The sequence below is a fragment of the Macaca mulatta genome, chromosome 12 (genome assembly GCF_049350105.2).
Source record: "Macaca mulatta isolate MMU2019108-1 chromosome 12, T2T-MMU8v2.0, whole genome shotgun sequence".
Taxonomy (NCBI): domain Eukaryota; kingdom Metazoa; phylum Chordata; class Mammalia; order Primates; family Cercopithecidae; genus Macaca; species Macaca mulatta.
In genome coordinates this window covers 28,727,757-28,750,928 of record NC_133417.1, presented here as the reverse complement: position 1 = coordinate 28,750,928, position 23,172 = coordinate 28,727,757, and the positions used below count along the sequence as shown (strand labels likewise).

Sequence of the window (23,172 nt, the reverse complement as noted above, 5' to 3'; positions counted from 1 at the left end):
TAAATATTAAATTCGTGAATGCTAAGTGTCAGTTATTTCAAGAAGAACACCGGAAGAGTTGGAGAGATTTTCCTTCCAACCAGCAGCGCACCATCTCAACCAGCAGCGCACCATCTGTCCCGGAACTGGCTGCCTACCTTCCTTGGCCCTCAGTGCGGCAGCTGCCGGTACGCTCTGGGTACAGTACACCTCCCGGGTCTGGATCCCACCGCCACACACGGGTCCCGTCACATGCCAGTGGGGATCCTGCTGCTCGAGGAGGAGAGACACTTGGCATTCTTTCCATGCAGAGGTTCTCCAGGAATACCTGTTTGGTTTGGTTTATTTAAAAGAAGAAGAAGAAGTAAGAAAAATATACAACTCTAAGGGAAACTTAAGTCATGAAATCAAGAGGCATAATCTCTCTTTCTAGGACCAAATCTTTGCCTGTGGATAAAGAAGTATACTAACTTTGTATTACTAAATCCCTTTTATTTCCTAGGGAAAAAAAAAAAAAATCCAGCAGCCCAGCATGACAGTAGCACAGGATGACCAGGCTAAAGGAACATGATACGGATAAACAGTGAATGTGTCTCAGCCTTGAAGCTGGAAGAGAGTGAGGGGATAGAGAGAGGAGTTGGAAACCAAATGAGCCTAATTCTTGATAGCTGAACTTGTCATGGGGTTTGACTTCACAGACTTTCAGATGACTTTGTGTGAAACTTGGCTTTTCTTTCTTAATAGGACAGTGTGTGAATGTGTGAAGTCATAAATACATTGTTTTACATAGAGCTATCTCCAACTTTCTAATCTTCTCGATATAAGAAACTCTTTACCCATTTGACTTGTCATTCACATAAAAGTATATGTATTAAAAATGAGTTAATATCATGCCACTATATTTAACTGGTTAATACTTTTTTACATATGCAGCCATACTGTTATATAAACTGATATAGCAATATGTCTCCCTAGTTTATAACTGGTTAATACTCAAATACACACAGACACACCCACAAATAAAGGGGAAAACACAATGGAGTTTGTATACAATGTACAGAAAACAAAACAACTATCACACTACTACATTCATACCTGGAGAATTATTTTAGGCAGAATTTCCTTTTGTGGATTACTATAGCATTCTTTAAGCCCACAGCATTAATATAACCTTGAGGCACTTGTAAAAACACTGAGAGACTCATTAAATTTGGAACGATAAACAAAGCCTAAGTAATATTCACATATCTGCTGTCCCATTTCATATTTAAAGAAAAATTTATCAGCTTTGTGATTGTTTAAAAGAAAAAAAGGGAAAAACCAGCCATAAAAGTAATCATATGTCACCAAGATCCTGGCTTTACAAAAACTAGAGTAAAATTGAAATCAAGTAACAGATGTCAAAATAAGAAAGCAAATCTCCAAGAAACCTCATAGTGACAAATCCCTCACAATGAATGTCATCATTCTAAAAAGCCTGAAAGCTAAGAATCAGCTGAGAATCATTAGTCTTGTGAAAAGCCCATCAAGAAAAAGGATTTGGACAGTCCTCTGGGATTTGTTGTAACACGAGTTTTTCTCCCTCAGCCTCACTACTTAATTTTCCCTTTTTTTTTCTCCCTAGGCTTATGAATTAGTCACTCAGGCAGACAAGAGTTTGGAGTGCAGAGTTCAGGTCCTTCCTATGCCAGGTGAATATAAACAACAATATATTTCTGGCTGGGCACAGTGGCTCATGCCTGTAATCCCAGCACTTTGGGAGGCCGAGGCGGGCGGATCACCTGAGGCCAGGAGTTCGAGACCAGCCTGGCCAACATGGAGAAATCCTGTCTCTACCAAAAATCCCAAATTAGCCGGGCATGGTGGCACATGCCTGTAATCTCAGCTACTCGGGAAGCTGAGGCAGGAGAATCACTTGAACCCAGGAGGCGGAGGCTGTGGTGAGCCAAGATCGCACTATTGCACTCTAGTCCGGGCAATGGCTGTTAGAGCAAAACTCCGAAAGAAAAAAAAAAACCCACAAAACAATATATTTCTAATTCCTACATATGAGAAATAAAGAGAAGTTCATTTCTTCACAGGGACAGTTCTTTTCCAGAGCCAGGGCTCTGAAACCCTTTCTCCTCACAGAGTTAGTCCTTACCCTATTCTTAAGGGCCACCTCAGCAGAAGGCTTGTTTCTCAGATTTCCAGTTTCAGGGCACAGATCTTTCATCCAGGGCAAAATAAAATGGGGCATGAGAATGCTGGGGTGGATGACTACCAAGATCTCATTTCAAACCCTCTTCTTCCAAGGGTTCCCCCAAAGAAGAACTTTCTGGCCTGAACAAGGGGGTCAGATACAGCCACTGACTCAGAGACTTCTGTGATATAGTTAACAAAGAAGACAGGCAAAAAGAGGGTAGTGTGATGCAGATGACAAGTATGCTCTGGAGTCCAACCAACTTGGTTTGAATCAGAATTTCACCACTTTCTAATTAGTGACTTGGGCCCAATGTTGTTTTCCTACCTGTACAATGGAGATAATACCAATCATTGAGCCTGACATATAATAAATGTTCAATAAGTGTCCATTCCCTTTCTTTTTCTATCCATCTACATGGGCCTTTTGCCCATTGCTGATGTGGAAAACACACACACACACATGCGCGCATTAACATTTTATTTATGAGGATTTCATTGATTTCATCCAAAGTCTTAATATTAGAGATCCGCAGTGGCCATGGTCTAAGTTCCAGTAACCACAGTTTAACAAAGAGCAAAAAAGAAACAAAGTTTATAGTAATTTTTTTGCTTGTTTGAAAGGAAATGGGCCTCTGTATAAATTGCTTTTGCAATTAATTTAACATGACCCTACACAATTTAGCAATGGAGAAACTTGGGAAGTTATTATGAAGAAAAATGAAAACAAGAGTGTAATGACTATATTTGTATATAAAGTAACAAAAAAACTTGTTGGTAGCTCGTTAACCAAAACCACCCAACTTCCATTCACTGGCAAATGATAAATCCTTTAGAGAAGACATTTATCACTATTGCTATTTTTTTACCATCTCAGAGAAAATATCAGCCTAGCAAGAGGGAGAGGAAAAACCACACCAATAAACGACTTCTATATTCCTTTTTTTAAAAAAATATGGGTCTTTTCATAGTCTTTGCTCAACCTTTTTTCTTTATTTTTTTTCAAAAGCCCTGTCTATGTTTAGTCACAAATCACCCCGGCAGCCATGAAAACTGAACATCCTGAGCTGCTCCAACCAGAGAAAGTGTCGCTAGGATCTGACAGAATAACAAATCAAAGGAGCCCACTCAGCTAAATGTTACTCCCTTTCTCCTTTAGAAGTTGTTACAGCGATAGTCCTCCAGCCTCCAGAAAACTCAGCTTTCTGATGCCTGGAACACTCTCTTTAATGGCTAAGCCCATGTCAAACACCAGACCTTTTCAACCCTCCATCTCCCAACTCTCATGCCTTTCAAAGCAGCCTCATTTGGCCCTCCTGGTTAAAAGGGAATGTGGGGAGTTGCAAAGGCCAGCATGCTACCTCCTCTGAGTCAGTGCTTCGAAATTGGCTATGGAAATGCCTCAAGTAGAGTAAATGGCCATGGAATGAAAGAAATGTCAATTTCCATGGCCCCTTACCAACGTGAGAGTGTGAATCAGTGTGCTTTTTTCAAAGTGTCTGGCTAAACAGAATAAACAAGGCATTAATTTGTTTGGACTACTAGGGTATTAGGGCAGATCCTCCAAGTAGTACAAGTAACAGTCAGTATTTTCTGCCTGCTTACTCTACACCAGGCACTGCACTAATGAATTTAGGGGCATTACTTCATTTAATCCTCCCAACAATCCTGTGAAGAAAATCTTATTTCTCCTTTTACAGATGGGAGAATTGGCATAAAGAGTAAGTAACTCTTCCAAGGTCACATGAGTGAAAGCAGGGTTCAAAGCACGGTTTGATTCTAAAGCATACCTTCATGATAAAATGACACTCTGGCAGATTAAAATGGTAAATGGCAAACCCATTTACTCAATCAGATCGTCCAGAAAGCTCAATCAAGTAGTACGTAATGCAGTTTCAGTAGACAATGGGTAGTTACCTGTCTAGCCATTACAAGGACAAGTCAGTGTTGATCTTGGTCTGAGGAAGTGTGTTCTGCGTGTAAACAAAAATATAATCTGCTGATCAATGATATTTCACACTGCTAAAACAACTTTTCTTCTAGTCTCAAATAGAAGTGCAGTTTGAGAATAGATTATAATGAATCATTTTATAATTAGAGCCCTGTGGTCACCTAGGGATGAATTTCAGCACTTTCAGGAGATAGTCCTGTCTCACTTCATGACAGAGATATGTTATGAGAAATGTGTCATTGGGCGATTTCATTCTTTTGTAAACACCATAGAGTGCATTTACACAAACCTAGATGGTATAGCCTACTATATACCTAGGCTATATGGTGTAGCCTATTGTCCTTAGGCTATGAACTTGTACAGCATGTCAATTTATTAAATACTGTGGGCAACTATAACACAATGGCAAGTATTTGTGTATCTAAACATGTCTAAACATAAACAAGGTACAGTAAAAATAAGTATTATAATCTTATGGGACCATTGTATATGTAGTCCGTGGCCTAGCATTGACAGAAATGCTATGGAGTGCATGGATGTAATTGCAAGTTAAAAGAGAAACAAAACAGAAGTAAAGGAATATCTAATTGTGTAAATTCAAATTCCCACTAAAAGATGCAGAAGATAACTTTCTGAAGAAGAATGTCTTTTCAAGGCCCGAAAATCAAATTCCCCACGTTGCTCCCTGGTCATTCTAACTGTTAGGTAAACCTGCCCTCCATTTATGTAAAAACAGCTCTGATGTCCCTACTTTTAGTGAGAGAGCACATTGTCAGCCACTTTGAACCCTAAACCTCTGAGAAAGGGAATGCTAATAACTCAAATATGGGATGCACAGAAAGAATAACTCCTACAAGAACATTTTAGTTAAGATAAAGATATGTAAGGAAGACTGAAGCCTGAAAAGTGCTAAAAAGCAGGCTTGACTAGACAAAGAAATAGGCCTGTCCAAACAGTAAGTGAATCACTTACTCATCCATGTATTCACTTATCCTTTCTTTCAACAAGTAATTGTTAAGCCACAGCTAAGCACCGAGGACAACAGAGACACATCAGTGAGAGACAGAAAGCCCCTGACCTTGGGAAAATTTTACCTTCTGGTGGGACAGACAGACATAAATGCATCAATATAGGCCATGGCACCAGTTACCGGGTGGGGAGAGAGAGATGGACGAGGAGAGAAATTTCGATGCCATGAAGAGGGAAATCCTCAGAGTCCTAAATAAAATGAGAGGGTGAGCATAAGGATGGTGGACAAGTGGAGTTCTGGGCAGAGAAAAGGGCAGCCTGTCCAAAGGCCCCAGGGAGGCAGAGTGCCCAGCGCTATCTAGAAACAGCAAAGAAGCCAGTGTGGTTAACACAGGTGGGTCAAGGGGAGAATAATAGAGACAGGACATAAAGAGTAGTCAAAAGCCTCATTATGTGGAACTTCGTAGGCCAGAGCAGGGGTCCCTAATACCCGAACCATGGAGCAGTACTGGTCAGCCGCCTGTTAGGAACCAGGCCTCACAGCAGGAGGTGAGCAGCAGGTGAGCAAGTGAAGCTTCATCTGTATTCACAGCCGCTCCGCATCACTCACATTGCCACCTGAGCCCCACCTCCTGTTAGATCAGCAGCAGCATTAGATTCTCATAGGAGTGCAAACCCTATTGTGAACTGCACAAGAGAGGAATCTAGGTTGTGTGCTTCTTATGAGAATCTAATGCCTGATGATCCATCACTGTCTCCCATCGCCACCCCCAGATGGGACTGTCTAGTTGCAGGAAAACAAGCTCAGGGCTCCTATTGATTTTACATCATGGTGAGTTGTGTAATTATGTCCTTACATATTATAATGTGATAATGATAGAAATAACATGCAAAATAAAAGTAATGCACTCGAATCATCCTGAACCCATCCCCCTGTCCCAGTCCGTGGAAAAATTATCTTCCACAAAACTAGTCCCTGGTACCAAAAAGCTTGATCACTGGGCCAGATGGTAGCTTGTGAGTGTTACTCCAAATATGCTGACAACTGTTGGACAATTTTGGGAAGAATGGTAACATGATGATGCGATTTTAATCTTTTAAGGATCACCTGGCTACTGAGGGAAGTAAAAAGCTGTGGGAGCCAGGGAGGTGGAAGAAATTATACATTTGGAGGTCTTTGCTAGTCTAGGAGAAAGGATGATGGCTTCCACTGCAGCAGTCATAGTGAATGTAGTGCAAAGAGATCAGATCCAGTATGTATTTTGAAGGTGGAGACAACCTTCTAATGGATTAGACCTGCAATGAGAGAGAGAGGAGTGATGGATGACTCCAAATTTGTTTTTGACCCACGTATTAGCAGCAAAATTTCCTGGCACTGAATTCTTAGGTAAGACAGCGCAGGAAAGGGAAGAAAATCCCAAATATTAAGGACACCATGTATTATAATTGTGAAATTTCATTTTTCTTCATTCACCTCCTAGCATCTGTCTTCTGAACTTTTTTCCCCATGCCTCTTTGCCCAATTTCTCTATGTTTAGTGTATAATTTCAGTTTACTCAGGAAATGGTGCATGAGTGTATCTGCATGAGTAGAAACAGTTAAGATTTAATATGTTATCATAGTCAAAAGGTAGATGTAGCTTAAAATGGCAAATCAAAATTATTCAAAGAAAGGAATCTTCTGTAACTGTGGAAATACAAGTCCTCATGAAGAGATACAGGACACAAACTTTTGATTAGGGAAGCTGAGTCTAGACCTTAGAATTAAACAACTCAAGTGGCTGGCTTGACCTCCTGAGAGTGATATTATCCCACCTAAGGAATCTCATAATTAAAATATTCCCTAAATTGAGGGAGGAAAGGAGGAAGGAATTTATAGCTGTGAAGCAATAAGTAGAGGCATCTTAAATTAGCAAAGCCAGAATTAGAAAAGTAGGCACATTTAAGTAACTCTTCTTTAAATAGAACCAGGACCATCACAGCTTGACAGCAACCTCTGTCCTTTGAAATCTAAGCTTTATCACTTTCATAAAAGCTTGGGATGGCTTAAAAGTGTGAATTTCTTTTCTCCTTCTTCTAATGGCTTAGATTTAAAGCAGAACAACACAAAATAGAATTTTAAGTGATTTAGTGATAACAGATTGAAAGAATAATTGCATTAGTTAATGGTCATGTTTTGACTGAGCACATATAGATTTGCAAACATTCTTGGAATTGAAACCCTAGTGTAAGGTATTCAAATTAAATGCACGTGTATATTAAAAATCAGTGTACTGAAGCATGACTAATTTATGATAATGTCTGTTGTCCTTTTAAACCTGTAAATGCATTTAGAAAAGAATTAACTTGTCATTTTTTGCTGAACAGACGACTAAAATAAAAGGAACTGATCAAGCTTTATATATTTTATGCTCTAGTAATTTTTTATTGGATAAAGTGGGACTATTGATTACGGAAAGCTACTGTGAAGTGCAAAGCTCTTTGGTCTTCAGCAAATGACTTTGCCAGCCAAACTCCACACATGTATTATTAATAGACTTCTATCACCATATACAGCACTTAGCAGTATGTTAACTTTCTTACATTAACTGGGGAGCAAATCTTCCATCCAGGAGGTCTTAAAGTGGCACAATGGGGACTCATGAAATAATACCTCAGTAATAGACAAATCCAATAAAAAGGCAAGAGTCTCCTATTGAAACAATTCCAGATTCTTTGAAAACTATTGTTTCTTTTCTAAAACAGATTATCTGGAGGCTCCAGGTCATGACTCCTCTAATTTTATTATTATTATTATACTTTAAATTCTGGGATACATGTGCAGAACGTGCAGGTTTGTTACATAGGGATACACGTGCCATGGTGGCTTGCTGCTCCTATCAACCAGTCATCTACGTTACATATTTCTCCTAATGCTATCCCTCCCTTAGCCCTCCACCCCCCAACAGGCCCCAGTGCGTGATGTTCCCCTCCCTGTGTCCATGTGTTCTCAATGTTTAACTCCCACTTTGAGTGAGAAAATGCGGTGTTTGGTTTTCTGTTCCTGTGTTAGTTTGCTGAAAACGATGGTTTCTAGTTTCATCCAAGTCTCTGCAAAGGACATGAACTCATTCTTTTTTATGGCTGCATAGTATTCCATGTTGTATATGTGCCACACTTTGTTTATTCAGAGTATTGATGGGCATTTGGGTTGCTTCCAAGTCTTTGCTATTGTGAATAGTGCTGCAATAAACATATGTGTGTATGTGTCTTTGTGGTAGAATGATTTATAATCCTTAGGGTATATACCCAGTAATGGGATTGCTGGGTCCAATGGTATTTCTGTTTCTAGATCCCAATGGTTGAGCTAATTTACACTCCCACCAACAGTGTAAAAGCATCCCTATTTCTCCACATCCTCTCCAGCATCTGTTGTTTCCTGACTTTTTATTGATTGCCATTCTAACTGGTGTGAGATGGTATCTCATTGTGGTTTTGATTTGCATTTCTCTAATGACCAGGGATGATGAGGTTTTGCTCATATGTTTGTTGGCCACATAAAAGTCTTCTTTTGAGAAGTGTCTGTTGATATCCTTTGCCCACCTTTTAATGGAGTTCTTTTCTTGTAAATGTGTTTAAGTTCCTTGTAGATTCTATATATCAGTCCTTTGTAAAATGGATAGAAAATTTTTCTCCCATCATGTAGGTTGCCTGTTCACTCTAATGATAGCTTCTTTTGCTGTACAGAAGTTCTTTAGCTTAATTAGATCCCATTTGTCAATTTTGGCTTTTGTTACCATTGCTTTCGGTGTTTTAGTCATGAAGTCCTTCCCCATGCCTATGTCCTGAATGGTATTAATATAGCCTAGGTTTTCTTCTAGGGATTTTACGGTTTTAGGTCTTACATTAAAGGCTTTAATCCATCTTGAGTTAATTTTTGTATATGGTGTAAGGAAGGGGTCCAGTTTCAGTTTTCTGCATATGGCTAGCCAGTTTTCCCAACACCATTTATTAAATAGGGAATCCTTTCTCCACTGCTTGTTTGTGTCAGGTTTGTCAATGATCAGATGATTGTAGATGTGTGGCATTATTTCTGAGGCCTGTGTTCTGTTCCATTGGTCGCTATATCTGTTCTGGTACCAGTAACATGCTATTTTGGTTACTGTAGCCTTGTAGTATAGTTTGAAATCAAGTAGCATGATGCCTGCAGCTTTGCTCTTTTTGCTTAGGATATGTCTTGGCTATATGGGGTCTTTTTGGTTCCACATGAAATTTAAAGTAGTTTTTTCTAATTCTGTGAAGAAAGTCAATGGTAGCTTGATGGGGATAGCACTGAATCTATAAATTCCTTTGGGCAGTATGGCCATTTTCATGATATTGATTCTTCCTATTCAGGAGCATGGAATGTTTTTCCATTTGTTTGTGTCCTCTCTTATTTCTTTGAGCAGGGTTTTGTAGTTCTCCTTAAAGAGGTCCTTCCCATCCATTGTAAGTTGTATTCTTACGTATGTTAGTCTCTTTGTAGCAACTGTGAATGGGAGTTCACTCATGATTTGGCTCTCTGTTTATTATTGATGTATAGGAATCCTTGTGATTTTTGCATATTGATTTTGTATCCTGAGATTTTGCTGAAGTTGCTTATCAGCTTAAGCAGATATTGGGCTGAGACAACGGGGTTTTTTAAATATACAATCATGTCATCTGCAAACAGAGACAATTTGACTTCCTCTCTTCCTATTTGAATATCCTTTATTTCTTTCTCTTGCCTGATTGCCCTGGCCAGAACTTCCAATATTATGTTGAATAGGAGTGGTAAGAGAGGAGATTCTTGTCTTGTGCAGGTTTTCAAAGAGAATGCTTCCAGTTGTTGCTTGTTCAGTATGACATTGGCTGTGGGTTTGTAATAAATAGCTCTTATTATTTTGAGATACCTTCCATCAATACCTAGTTTATTGAGAGTTTTCAGCATGAAGTGGTGTTGAATTTTATCGAAGGGCTTTTCTGCATCTATCCAGATAATAATGTGGTTTTTGTCATTGGTTCTGTTTATGTGATGGATTATGTTTATTGATTTGCATATGTTGAACCTGCCTTGCATCCCGGGGATGAAGCCGACTTGATTGTGGTGAATAAGCTTTTTAATGTGCTGCTGAATTCGGTTTGCCAGTATTTTATTGAAGATTTTTGCATCAATGCATCATGTATATTTACCTGAAATTTTCTTTTTTTTCTTGTGTCTCGGCCAGGTTTTAGTATCAGGATGATACTGGCCTCATAAAATGTGTTAGGGAGGATTCCCTCTTTTTCCGTTGTTTGGAATAGTTTCAGAAGGAATGGTGCCAGCTCCTCTTTGAACCTCTGGTAGAATTCGGCTGTGAATCCGTCTGGTCCTGCAATTATTTTGGTTGGTAGGCTATTAATTATTGACTCAATTTCAGAACTTGTCATTAGTCTATTCAGGGATTTGACTTCTTCCTGGTTTAGTCTTGAGAGGGTGTATGTGTCCACAATTTATCCATTTCTTCTAGATTTTCTAGTTTACTTGCATAAAGGTGTTTATAGTATTCTCTGACGGTAGTTTGTATTTCTATGGGATCAGTGGTGATTTCCCCTTTATCACTTTTTATTGTGTCATTTGATTCAAAACAGAGAAGAACTCTTTTCTTCTTTATTAGTCTGGCTAGCCGTCTATTTCGTTAATCTTTTCAAAAAACCAGCTCCTGGATTCACTGATTTTTTTCTGAAGGGTTTTTGTGTCTCTATCTCCTTCAGTTCTGCTCTGATCTTAGTTATTTCTTGTCTTCTGTTAGCTTTTGAATTTGTTTCCTCGTGCTTCTCTACTTCTTTTAATTGTGATGTTAGGGTGTCGATTTTAGATCTTTCCTGCTTTCTCCTGTCTGCATTTAGTGCTATACATTTCCCTCTAAATAGTGCTTTAGCTGTGTTCCAGAGATTCTGGTATGTTGTGTCTTTGTTCTCATTGGTTTCAGAGAACTTATTTATTTCAGCCTTAATTTCATTATTTACCCAGTAGTCATTCAGGAGCAGGCTGTTCAGTTTCCATGTACTTGGGTAGTTTTGAATGAATTTCTTAATCCTGAGTTCTAATTTGATTGCACTGTGGTCCAAGAGACTGTTTGTTATGATTTCTTTCTTTTTTTTCTTTTTTTTTTTTTTTTTTTTGAGATGGAGTCTTGTTCTGTCGCCCAGGCTGGAGTGCAGTGGCGTGATCTCCGCTCACTGCAAGCTCCACCTCCTGGGTTCATACCATTCTCCTGCCTCAGCCTCCCGAGTAGCTGTAGCTGGAACTACAGGTGCCCGCCACCATGTCTGGCTAATTTTTTTTGTATTTTTAGTAGAGACAGGTTTCACCATGTTAGCCAGGATGGTCTCAATCTCCTGACCTCATGATCCATGCCTCGGCCTCCCAAAGTACTGGGATTACAGGTGTGAGCCACCGCACCCAGCCGATTTCTGTTCTTTCACATTTGCTGAGGAGTGTTTTACTTCCAATGGCGTGGTCAATTTTAGAATAAGTGTGATGTGCTGCTGAGAAGAATGTATATTCTGTTGAATTGGAGTTAAGAGTTCTGTAGCTGTCTTTTAGGTCCACTTGGTCCAGAGCTGAGTTCAAGTACTAAATATCCTTGTTAATTTTCTGTCTCGTTGATCTAATATTAACAGTGGGGTGTTAAAGTCTCCCACTATTATTGTGTGGGAGTCTAAGTTTCTTTGTAGGTCTCTAAGGACTTGGTTTATGAATCTGGGTACTCCTGTGTTAGGTGCATATATATTTAGAATAGTTAGCCCATCTTGTTGCGTTTATCCCTTTACCATTATGTAATGCCCTTCTTTGACTTTTTTTTAATCTTTGCTGATGTAAAGTCTGTTTTATCAGAGACTAGGATTGCAACCCCTGCTTTTTTTCTTTTGTTTAATTTCCATTTGCTTGGTAAATATTCCTCCATCCCTTTATTTTTGAGCCTATGTGTGCCTTTGCATGTGAAATGGGTCTCCTGAATACAACACACTGATTGGTATTGACTCTTTATCTAATTTTCCAGTCTGTGTCTTTTAATTGGGGCATTTAGCCCACTTACATATAAGGTTAATATGGTTATGTATGAATTTGATCCTGTCATTATGATGCTAGCTGGTTATTTTGCCCATTCGTTGATGCAGTTTCTTCATAGTGTCAATGGTCTTTATAATTTGGTATGTTTTTGGTTGTACCAGATTTGCCTTTCCATATATAGTGCTTCCTTCAGGAGCTCTTGTAAGGCAGGCCTGGTGATTTTGTCACCACCAGCATTTGTCTCTCAGCATTTGCTTGTTTGTAAAGGATTTTATTTCTCCCTCACTTATGAAGCTTAGTTTAGCTGGATATGAAATTCTGGGTTGAAAATTCTTTTCTTTAAGAATAGTGAACATTGGCTCCCACTCTCTTCTGGTTTGCAGGGTTTCTGAAGAGATATCCACTGTTCATCTGATCGGCTTCCCTTTGTGGGTAACCAGACCTTTCTCTCCGGCTGCCCTCAACATTTTTTCCTTCATTTCAACCTTGATGAATCTGACAATTTTGTGTCTTGGGGTTGCTCTTCTCAAGGACTATTTTTGTGGTTTTCTCTGTATTTCCTGAATTTGAATGTTGGTCTGTCTTGTTAGGTTGGGGAAGTTCTCCTGGATAATATCTTGAAGAGTGTTTTCCAACTTGGTTCCACTCTCCCTGTCATTTTCAGGCACACCAATCAAATGTAGGTTTGGTCTTTTCACATAGTTCCATATTTTTTGGAGGCTTTGTTATTCATTTTCATTCTTTTTTCCCTAATCTAGTCTCCAAGTTTATTTCATTAAGTTGATCTTCAATCTCTGATATCCTTTCTTCCACTGATCGATTCAACTATTGGTACTTGTTTATGTTCACAAAGTTCTCACGCTTTGTGTTTTTGTGTTTTTCAGATCCATCAGGTCATTATATTCTTCTCTAAACTGGTTATTCTAGTTAACAACTCCTTTAACCTTTTAGGTTCTTAGCTTCCTTGCATTGGGTTAGAACATGCTCCTTTAGTTGGGAGGAGTTTGTTATTAGTCACCTTCTGAAGCCTACTTCTGTCAATTCATCAAACTCATTCTCCATCCAGTTTTGTTCCCCTGCTGGCAAGGAGTTGTGATCCATTGAAGGAGAAGAGGCATTCTGGTTTTTGGAATTTTCAGCCTTTTTGCACTGGTTTTTCCTCATCTTCGTGGGTTTATCTAACTTTGGTCTTTCACGTTGGTGACCTTCTGATGGCCTTTTTGTGTGGACGTCCTTTTTGTCAACGTTGATGCCATTCCTTTTTGTTAGTTTTTCTTCTAACAGTCAGGCCCCTCTGCTGAAGGTCTGCTGGAGTTTGCTGGAGGTCCACTTCAGGCTCTGTTTGCCTGGGTATCACCAGCGGAGGCTGCAGAACAGCAAAGATTGCTGCCTGTTCCTTCCTCTGGAAGCTTCATCCCAGAGGGGCACCCACCAGATGCCAGTTGTAGCTCTCCTATATGAGGTATCTGTCAACCCCTGCATGGAGGTGTCTCCAAGTGAGGAAGCATGGGGGTCAGGGACCCAATTGAGGAGGCAGTCTGTCCCTTAGCAGAACTTGAGTGCTATGCTGGGAGGCCAGCTGCTCTCTTTAGAGCCTGCAGGCAGGAATGTTTAAGTCTACTGAAACTGTGCCAACAGCCACGCCTTCCCCCAGGTACTCTGTCCCAAGGAGATGGGAGTTTTATCTATAAGCCCCTGACTGGGGGGTGCTGTTTTTCTTTCAGAGATGCCCTGCCCAGAGAGGAGAAATCTAGACAGGCAGCCTGGCTACAGCTTTGTGGCGCTGCAGTGGGCTCCACCCAGTGTGAACTTCCCAGCGGCTTTGTTTACACTGTGAGGGGAAAACCACCTACTCAAGCCTCAGTAATGGCGGACACCCCTCCCACCACCAAGCTCGAGCATCCCAGGTCGACTTCAGAGTGCTGTGCTGGCAGCAAGAATTTCAAGCCAGTGGATCTTAGCTTGCTGGGCTCCATGGGGGTGGGATCCATTGAGCTAGACCACTTGGCTCCCTGGCTTCAGCCCCCTTTCCAGGAGTGTGAATGGTTCTGTCTCACTGGCATTCCAGGCACCACTAGGAGATGAAAATAAACCCTGCTAGCTCTACTTCAAAATAGCTGGAGAAAAGCTGCTTAATTTAAACAGTTTTTGAAAAGCTTCCTTAGAGAATCTGCTAATTTATCTGACAACCATTTATTAAATACCTACTATGTGAAGAGTGTTCAAAAACTTTGACAAATTCAGACTATGATCTCATTCCTCACCTAGTTTGAAGTAACCCTCATAACTAATGACAACAGAGATTTTTTATCTGGAAAGCTGTACACAGTATCAGCAGGATTGTGGAACTGTGGTAAGCTCCCTGGGTCCATCCTTGTGCTGGGTGGATGTCCTTTTTTGATCTTGATGATGCCAATTTCAGCTGTTCTTTATTTTAAAACACCTTTGAGTCTGCCATATTTACTATACAATAAAGATAAACATGAAATAAAGTGCTGAGTGTATACTACTGTTCTGGAACTACCCCACATTTTAACCTTCATTTATTCCTTCAATGTTTGGTGAGCATTTACTATGAGCTAGGCACTTTTCTAGGTGCTACTTTTTCTAAGGAAATGGAAACAAACAAGATAGTCCTATCCATATATGTGAGATGATGTGTTGGGACATTATTATTAAGCACTCTTAAAGGACATGATTATCGTGTTCTGGGCTATCTATAAGGTTGGTGCAATTGTTTTTGCAGCAACCTAATAGTTTTGAAAGAGTACATCAAGCAAGATTCTTAAGACAAATAACCTAAGTGAACACAGACTGGAAGTTTTCTGTTTTGTGAATTCTCCAGTGGTTAACACAGTGACAGGCCAAAGCAGATTCTGAACAAACAACCCTTCACAACACAGCACTCTGTTTCAACAGGCAAAGGAGGCAAATGACCACGCCAAGCTTTCATCTACTGTCCTTTTTTCTTGGCACTATCCCAGGCTTCAATATTCATCTAAAAATTCATGAACTAATACCCAGGGTTTTCTCAAGGAAAAAAGGATGTCTAGAAAATCTAAAATTAGGTACAATGCCTCAAAAATATGTTAGGGAAAACCAGGCTGGTCTCAGGGGTTTGTTTCACAAGCAAATCAAAGTGGGGGTGCAGGGCGCCCAGATAGATCTCTCAGCATAAATTGGCACAAATAGACTTATTTTAAGGGATCTCTAGTCCATGCAAAATAAGGATAAATTAATACATACCAGAAACAAGGCAGGATGAAATAAAAGAGCCCATCTATTCAGTGCCAGACCACAGTATTGGAACGATATTTTACAGATTGGCTTCTCTGTGTAGTAATATCACACAGACTATGTAATACTCTCAGCTGTGCAGCTTCTGCCTTGAGATTTTCTTAAGAGTTTTACTTGGTATTGGTCACTGTCACCATTTAATACTGCTGTCTTACATTTGATTTCATACTCTAAATAATCATTGAGGAGATAGAACAGCCATTTTCGGATGAAAACTGTTGCCTCCCAGTGGGGTGGTAGGAATTCCTGGTAGGTCATCTGAGCTGTTGCTTCTAAGAAAGATGTTTGCAGCTGATGTTTTCCCAATATTCTTGTGTGTTACAGTGTCTTTCACCAGAATGGGCCTCTATGAAAGCACAAGAGATCTGGAATCACAGCTGTTCTAGAATCAGGTTGTGTCTCAGCTCTCTGACATGAAGCATTACACTGTTACTATGTTCTTTGTCTTTCTTTACCCCATCTACTAAACAGCACTGCCTCATCCTGCAGTGTTAGAATGCTTTTTGCCTTCCCCTCAGTTGAGATCTAGAATACAATATTTTAGATGTTAGTCAGGACACAGGAAAGTGCCCGAGTGCCAAGGTGTCTTAAATGACTCCTATCTCATCATGTTTGGGGACATAGAATAACATGACACCCAAGATCATGATGCCCAATGACAGGGGACAACCACACAAAGAGCCAGGGTGGCAACTGGCAAGCAAATTTATTCTCTCTCTCATATCCGTTTCCCACCCATAGTATACACTGTGAGTGTTTAATGATATGTTGGAGGTTGGGGAGGTCCACAAAATTACAGATAGACTGGAGGAAGAGGTTTCCTGTGCTCTATATATGTCTTAGTCAAAAAGTACAACTTTGAAACAAACTTACGGCTATACAATGCTAATCTTCATGTAGTTCTAAAATTTCCCACAATAGCATAACATGAACTGGTCTCTGTCTCCTTTCAACTTAAATTAGTTGCTCACAGCAACTACTTGGTGGTGTGGTGGCCCCAGGGAACGCTTCTCAAATGATCTCCTGTTAGTTACAATTCCCTTCATGGAGTCATGCCTTAGGGACGGTCATTCATAGTGTTTAGTGTGAAAATGCTGGACAGTTGAGCCCAGCTCGTGAGAAGAGTATCCCCAAAAGCGATGCTACTGAAGATTATTAATATCCAGGGACTGGAGCACTTTTCTACCTATACCTTGTTCTTAAAATATTTTCCCCTAATTTCCTGAGTGACTAATTTATTTACTTCCTTTGATTTCCCTACCTTCTCAAATCCTGCTTGTTCAAATGATGCTTCTCTAGGGACACTTTAATTTCATCACCTGTGCTAAGCCCTCATCACAGCATTCCAGAACCTCTAGCTTTACCCTACTTTGATGTTTTATTTTTTTGCACAGCTCTTCCAAGTTTACTTTATATTATTTATTTGGTGTATTTTCACTAAAATTTAGGTTCCAGTGGGGGAGGGAAGTTTGTCTTTTGTGTTCTCTAAGGTATCTCAAATGCTTAACATAGTGTTTGGCATATAGCAAAGGCTTAATGGGTATTTGTTGAATGAATAAACACATCTCCAATAGCAAAAACAGCGGAAGGATAAAAGTCAAACAGAATTCTGAAAGACTCTTTAAAACACTATGAGGAATCAAAAAAGGATGCATTTACCTCCTGGGGAGAAATAAGGTGAATTAACTTGATGCATGTGACTTGCTCATGAGTTCTGGGAAAAGAAACATGAGAATTTTTGTTCCCTAATAGATTTTCATTTTCCTTTCCCTTGTTAACAATTAATTTTAATCACTGATATAAAACCAGAAACAAAAGTTAGTACATAGCCTCTATGCTTTCCCGTGGTAGAGGCCACAGCCCAGATTTCAGACAAATTAGAATGTCAGCTGATGTTTAGTTGCTGTTACTTATGTATTCTCCTTCCCACAACCAAGTAGAATCATTAGTTACATCATTCTCCCTATGGAACACCGGTTGGTTGGTATTTCAGTTAATTCTCCAATACTCCTATTTCCTACAGCTTTACCATTTTAACAGTTTATTTATTTATTTTTATATATTTATTTGTGTGTGTGTGTGTCAAACTCAGCAACATTTTCAAACGGTAGAACTAGGGGGGCAGGTTCATCACCAGTGAAGCCTGTCAGCCTCTGTTTTCAGACACTAAGGTTCTACCAAATGAAGATCAATATGGAAACTCATCTTGCGTACATCCTGAATTATTACTTTCCACATTATCTTGTTGAAAAAAAATATGATGCGCACAAATGCATGCATATTAGTAGGTATAACCTTATCTTAGTGCATATCTTCACTGTGCCTATCATGAGAGTCTGTGTGACATAATGGAAAGAACACTGGCTTCAGAGTTGAGTGAATTTGTGCTTGGATCTTAAAGCAAATTCACATCCCCTTTCACTCTCAAAAATGTTCATTTGGGTGGTAAACTCTCTGTCACACTAAATATTATTTATATTTACTTAATTTATAACTCTGTTACAATTATTGGCCAACAGTAGGTACTTGATAAAAGGTAGGCATTGTTTAACAAACATACATGTAGTTCAGCTTTCTCAGCATTGCCAGGAAGGTACCATTCTGACTTCCAAGATAACTGCAATAGTTATTAACAAAGAAAATGGAAGGTTGCCTATACATCAGCAAACCTTTGAAAGTATCAGGAAGAGAGTATTAGCTATCCCATGAAAAAAAAAAAAACTGAAGGATAGAGGCATCAATGTCAAGGTCATCATGAAATCCAGATTTTATTCCTGCCTGTATACCATCGAGAAGCCTTCTAAAGTAAACCTCCAAAGAGAAATAAGATTTCTAAATTATATAGAAGAAATATGTTTCTACCCCATGAAACTATTATTGTATGCTAAGGAAAAGAGATACTCTCTTTCTGGAAGAAACAAACACACCTGCAAATAGCAACAATGGTCGTCATCCTTCTTGCAGTGCCTCCTATGTGCTAAGCCCTGGGCCTGGCATTTCACATGCCTGGTCTTCAACCTTTCAAGCCTGCCACACAGGCAGTATTATCAGATGCATTCTACTGAAAAAGTAAATGCCTTGGAAAAGTTGTATAGCTTGTTCAAGATCACACCGCTAGTAAGTGATGAAGATACAATTTTAATCCAGGTATTTCAATGTTAAAAGGGATAGAGGTCTCAGAGTTATGCCATTTTCAAGCTTCTGTTTTACTTCAAAATTAGTGTTTTGAAAGACTCAACACAACACAACAAGAAAGGGTTCTGTGAAGCTGAGAGTTTGTGGTAAGGAGACATGCACTGCATCTATACCTTCTGCATTTGAGGGAAGGAATGATACAAATCTAAGGGGTCATTTTAGCAAAAAATGAACAATAAGAACATAAAGAACTGTGTTCAATCAACACTGGTTCCAACTGGGAAGTGGGGATGTGAGAGGCTAAGAGTTCTGACAACAGAAACCTGCCTTTCTAATGCACACTTGATATCAGGTTTGAGGAAGAGCCAGGCTTCACCCCACCACCAGTAACTATTGAGTCGGTTACCCATACCCTTCACACATCACCAAATCACTAATTCATACAGAAAACTATTTTTTCCTTCTTTTATTTTTTGCTGGGGAAATGATTCTATAGACATGGAAGTTACAAGAAACTATAAGAAAAATGCCTATCATGAATAGCTACAGATTTAACAGATACAGTTCAGGGCAGCTGCTCAGCAGGAAACACCACAAAACCATCCCTAACAGATTTCTGTCTGTTATCAAACCGGGCCCACTGCGAGCCAACGACCTAAAGGAAAACACACTGCAGACCTTTACCCAGGTCTATGGAGCCACATAAAATATAACCAATGTTAAAATGTAGGCCAGGCACAGCGTGGTGGCTCACGCCTGCAATCCCAGCACTTTGGGAAGCTGAGGTGGGAGTACTGCTTAAGCCCAGGAGTTTGAGACCAGCCTGAGCAACATAGTGAGACCCCATCTCTATATAAAATAAAAAATATATATAGTAGCACATACCTGTAGTCCCAGCTACTCAAGAGGCTGAGGTGGGAGAATTTCTTGAGCCCAGGAGGTGGAGGCTACAGTGAGCCATAATTACACCATTGCACTCCACTCTGGGCAACTGAGTTTTTGTCTCAAAAAAAAAAATGAAGTTAAAATGTAGCCATTAATATATGTTAAATCCTTTCTTGAATATTCTCTGGCTCCTTAGGGATTCAGGAATTGAAGAATGCCACATAGCGGCAGTAAGATTTGAAAACAGAACTGAGTTCGAATCAGGATACTGCCACTCATTACCTACATAACTTCAGAAACTATTTAATCTCTCTGAACATTAGTAGCTTCATTTGTAAAATGGAGATGCCATGAATGGCCTCTTAGGTTACTATGAGAATTAGGTGTGTTGTGTTGGGTAATAATAGCCAATGGTTACTGAGCATTTACTATCTGTCAAACACAGGATGAATTAAGCACTGCTGGTAAACTAAGGCACTCTAATTAAGATACTTGAAGAAATTCACATAATTAGAAAGTCACAGAAACAGGACTTAAACCAAGGGAGTCAACACCAAAGCCCATGATATTAACCTGTTCTCCTGTGCTGCCGATTATGGAACTTGTATACTGAGTGAAGACTCAATAAATATGAGTCACAGCTACTTTCATTACTGAATGAATGTAATTAATTACCTTTCTATAACATTAAATGAGGTTATATATTAAAACACTCACACTAAAGACGGCATAAAGGCATAATACCTGGGACATTGCTGCAGTTCTCCTTCAACAATGCAGGCTTCTTTCTCAAGAAGTTCAGGGCACTCCTTTCCACCTCCAATAGCAATGTGCTTCACATTCCGGCTCCTGCTCCTAAACCCTGGCAAGAGACTCCCTGAATGGCATGTCTTGGAGCAGGGGCTCCAGGAGGACCACTCGGAGGTTTCACAGTCTTTGGGCATGATGCAGGACTGAACAGTCAATGGGAAGGAGTCTTGCATGCAAAGGCTGAAAAAAAAAAGAAGTAGAAAACAGGAGGCCATAGATTAATGGATGTGAGTAACATTATAAACTGCCTACTATGGGAAAAAAAAACTCTGAAATTTCAGCATTTAATAGGAAGATTTTTAAAACAATTTTAGAGACCTCATGAAAAAATACTGAAGAGCATAATATTTGAAGTGTTTATTTCTTCTGAAATAGTGAAGCTGCTTCACTCTAACAAGATATACATGTAAGATGGGTCCACCTTTATCAGTATTATTAGAAAATAATGAGGGTCCTTCTAGGCTGCTTTTTTTTTTTTTTACTGAGACGGAGTCTTGCTCTGTCGCCCAGGCTGGAGTGCTGTGGTGCAACCTCCACCTCCCAGGTTTAAGCGATTCTCCTATCTCAGCCTCCCAAGTAGCTGAGACTACAGGAACACGCCACCACGCCCAGGTAATTTTTGTATTTTTAGTAGAGAGAGGGTTTTATCATGTTGGACACGCTGGTCTCGAACTCCTGACCTCAAGTGAGGTCCCGCCTTGGCCTCCCAAACTGCTGGGGTTACGGGTGTGAACCAGCCACCGCACCCAGTCCTTCTAGGAGGCTTTCACCTATGTTAGCCTACTATTACCATGGATTGACTGGTTTTCAGGTGTCCAAACTGTGCTGCATCTCACAGATAACTTTCTCACAACAAGCTCACGAGCTTACATTTTATTATATCTACTTTGTAGATACATTTAGGCCCAGAAAGGCTAAGTAATTGTACAGTATCAAAAAAGGTAAATATAAACTTTAGAATATTCATCTATCCATTCTTGTACATACTGGGCAATTTTTTAAATGTGCTGTTATATTTTCTCATGTTGTTAGGCTCTGAGCACCAATTTACTGATCTGCAAAATGTGTGTGTGATCAAGTACCAACAGTCTAATTAGGAAATAGGTAAATAAATAAAAAGATAAGATAATGTGATAATGTGGCCAACCCGACATAAAAGTATTTGTAATGATGAGGAGAAACACTGATGAGGCAGTGATGAACCCCCGGTAAGGCAGAAGGGTGCTCAGAGAGGCCACCTGGGCTACATTTTTAAAAGATTAATGGGAGTTTTTCAGGCACAGAGAAAACACTATTCTAAGGCAAAACAACAGCATATTCAAAGGTTTGAAATTATACCTTTTGGGGATGGGAACCAGTGGTATACTGGAGCTAGCTCTAGCTGCTCACAGGAGCCAACTGTTAAATTTTCAGGAATTTGCAAACCACTTGACCTCCTGTAAGCTTAACATTGGCCAAAGTCAGAGTATTTACAATACAGAAATTGGCAAATGCTACAAATCAAGCCCACTCTCTCAGACTCCTGAGAACTGGTTGCTAACCATTCATAAGCACACCACCGGGTACACGTAGGAGCCCATTTGTTCTGCTGAAGCATAAAGTGCCAGGAGGAACGTGGATAGAAACGAGGTATAAGCGTTCTTCAAAAGCTGCTCTGAAAGGGCTTCCTGTCACAGGCTAAGAAATTTGTTTAATTAGGCATTAAATGACTTCAAGTGGACGGAAATCAGATTCATATTGGGAGATAATATTTCAAATATTAATTGGCAATCTGTTCCTTTTGTCCCTTGTTATTAGTTCTTTTATTCAGTCAAAGGCAACCAATACTTTGGGAGGAAAAGGATAATATTCTAAGAATGTAAACTAAAGAAGGGGTCAATGTTCAAATACTGACAGACAGCTTTTGGTAACAGTTCCTCTGAATGTGGTTTAAAAACGGTGGCGGGGGGGCAGGCATAGTGGCTCATACCTATAATCCCAACACTTTGGGAGGTCAAGGCAGGCAGATCACCTGAGTTCAGGAGTTCGAGACCAGACTGGCAAACACAATGAAACCTTGTCTCTACTAAAAATACAAAAATTAGTCAGTCACAGTGGTGTGTGCCTGTAGTCCTAGCTATTTGGGAGGCTGAGGCAGGAGAATTGCTTGAATCTGAGAGGAGGGGGCTAGAGTGAGACGAGATCGCACCACTGTACTCCAGCCTGGGAGAGTCTCAAAAAAAAAAAAAAAAAAAAAAAAGGAAGAAGTCTTAAATTGTTTCATTTCTAACTTGTGAAAATACATAAATGGGGGAGCGATCACTTATAGAAGACAGAGTAAAACATGCTCATATTTGGCCATATTGATAGTAAATTTCTGTATTATACCCCCATTAAACTATTAAGAGTTAATGTGGTGTTCACAGAGGAAAAGCTAAATCTTCCTCTGGTCCAATATTTTATTTTATTTATTTTTCGAGACAGGGTCTCACTCTGTTACTCAGGCTGGGTGCAATAGTGCAATCAGGGCTCATTGCAGCCTCGACCTCCCCAGGCGCAGGTGATCCTCCCACCTCAGTCTCCTCAGTAGCTGGGACTACAGATGCACACCACCACAACAGTCTAATTTTGGTATATTTTGTAGAGACAGGGTTTTGTCACGTTGCCCAAGCTGGTCTTGAGCTCCTGGGTTCAAGCAATCCACCTGACTTGTTCGCCCAAAGTGCCAGGATTGTAGGCGTGAGCCACCAAGCCCAGCCTCAATATTTTATTTTTTAAAAATCTATTCAGATAATATTAGTCCTTTCAAAATGAAAAGGGCAGTGTATCATTGTTACTGTTCAATTCAATGTGACAATTTTGGGGCCTGGGATCAAAATCGATTAGAAAGAACCTCTCCTGGCTGGGCACCGTGGTTCACGCCTGTAATCCCA

At 39.9% G+C, this 23,172-nt stretch overlaps 1 protein-coding gene across 1 annotated transcript in view; it reads right to left on the bottom strand.

Annotated features, from left to right (window-relative positions):
* Positions 1-23,172, bottom strand: part of THSD7B (thrombospondin type 1 domain containing 7B) — a 788,242-nt gene that overhangs the window by 562,491 nt on the left and 202,579 nt on the right. Inside the window, exons 3-4 of the mRNA XM_077956542.1 lie at positions 20,195-20,440; positions 138-307 (exon numbers count right to left, since the gene is read on the bottom strand). Of these exons, the coding sequence (XP_077812668.1) occupies positions 138-307; positions 20,195-20,440 (416 nt within the window). The remainder of the gene's footprint in view (positions 1-137; positions 308-20,194; positions 20,441-23,172) is intronic.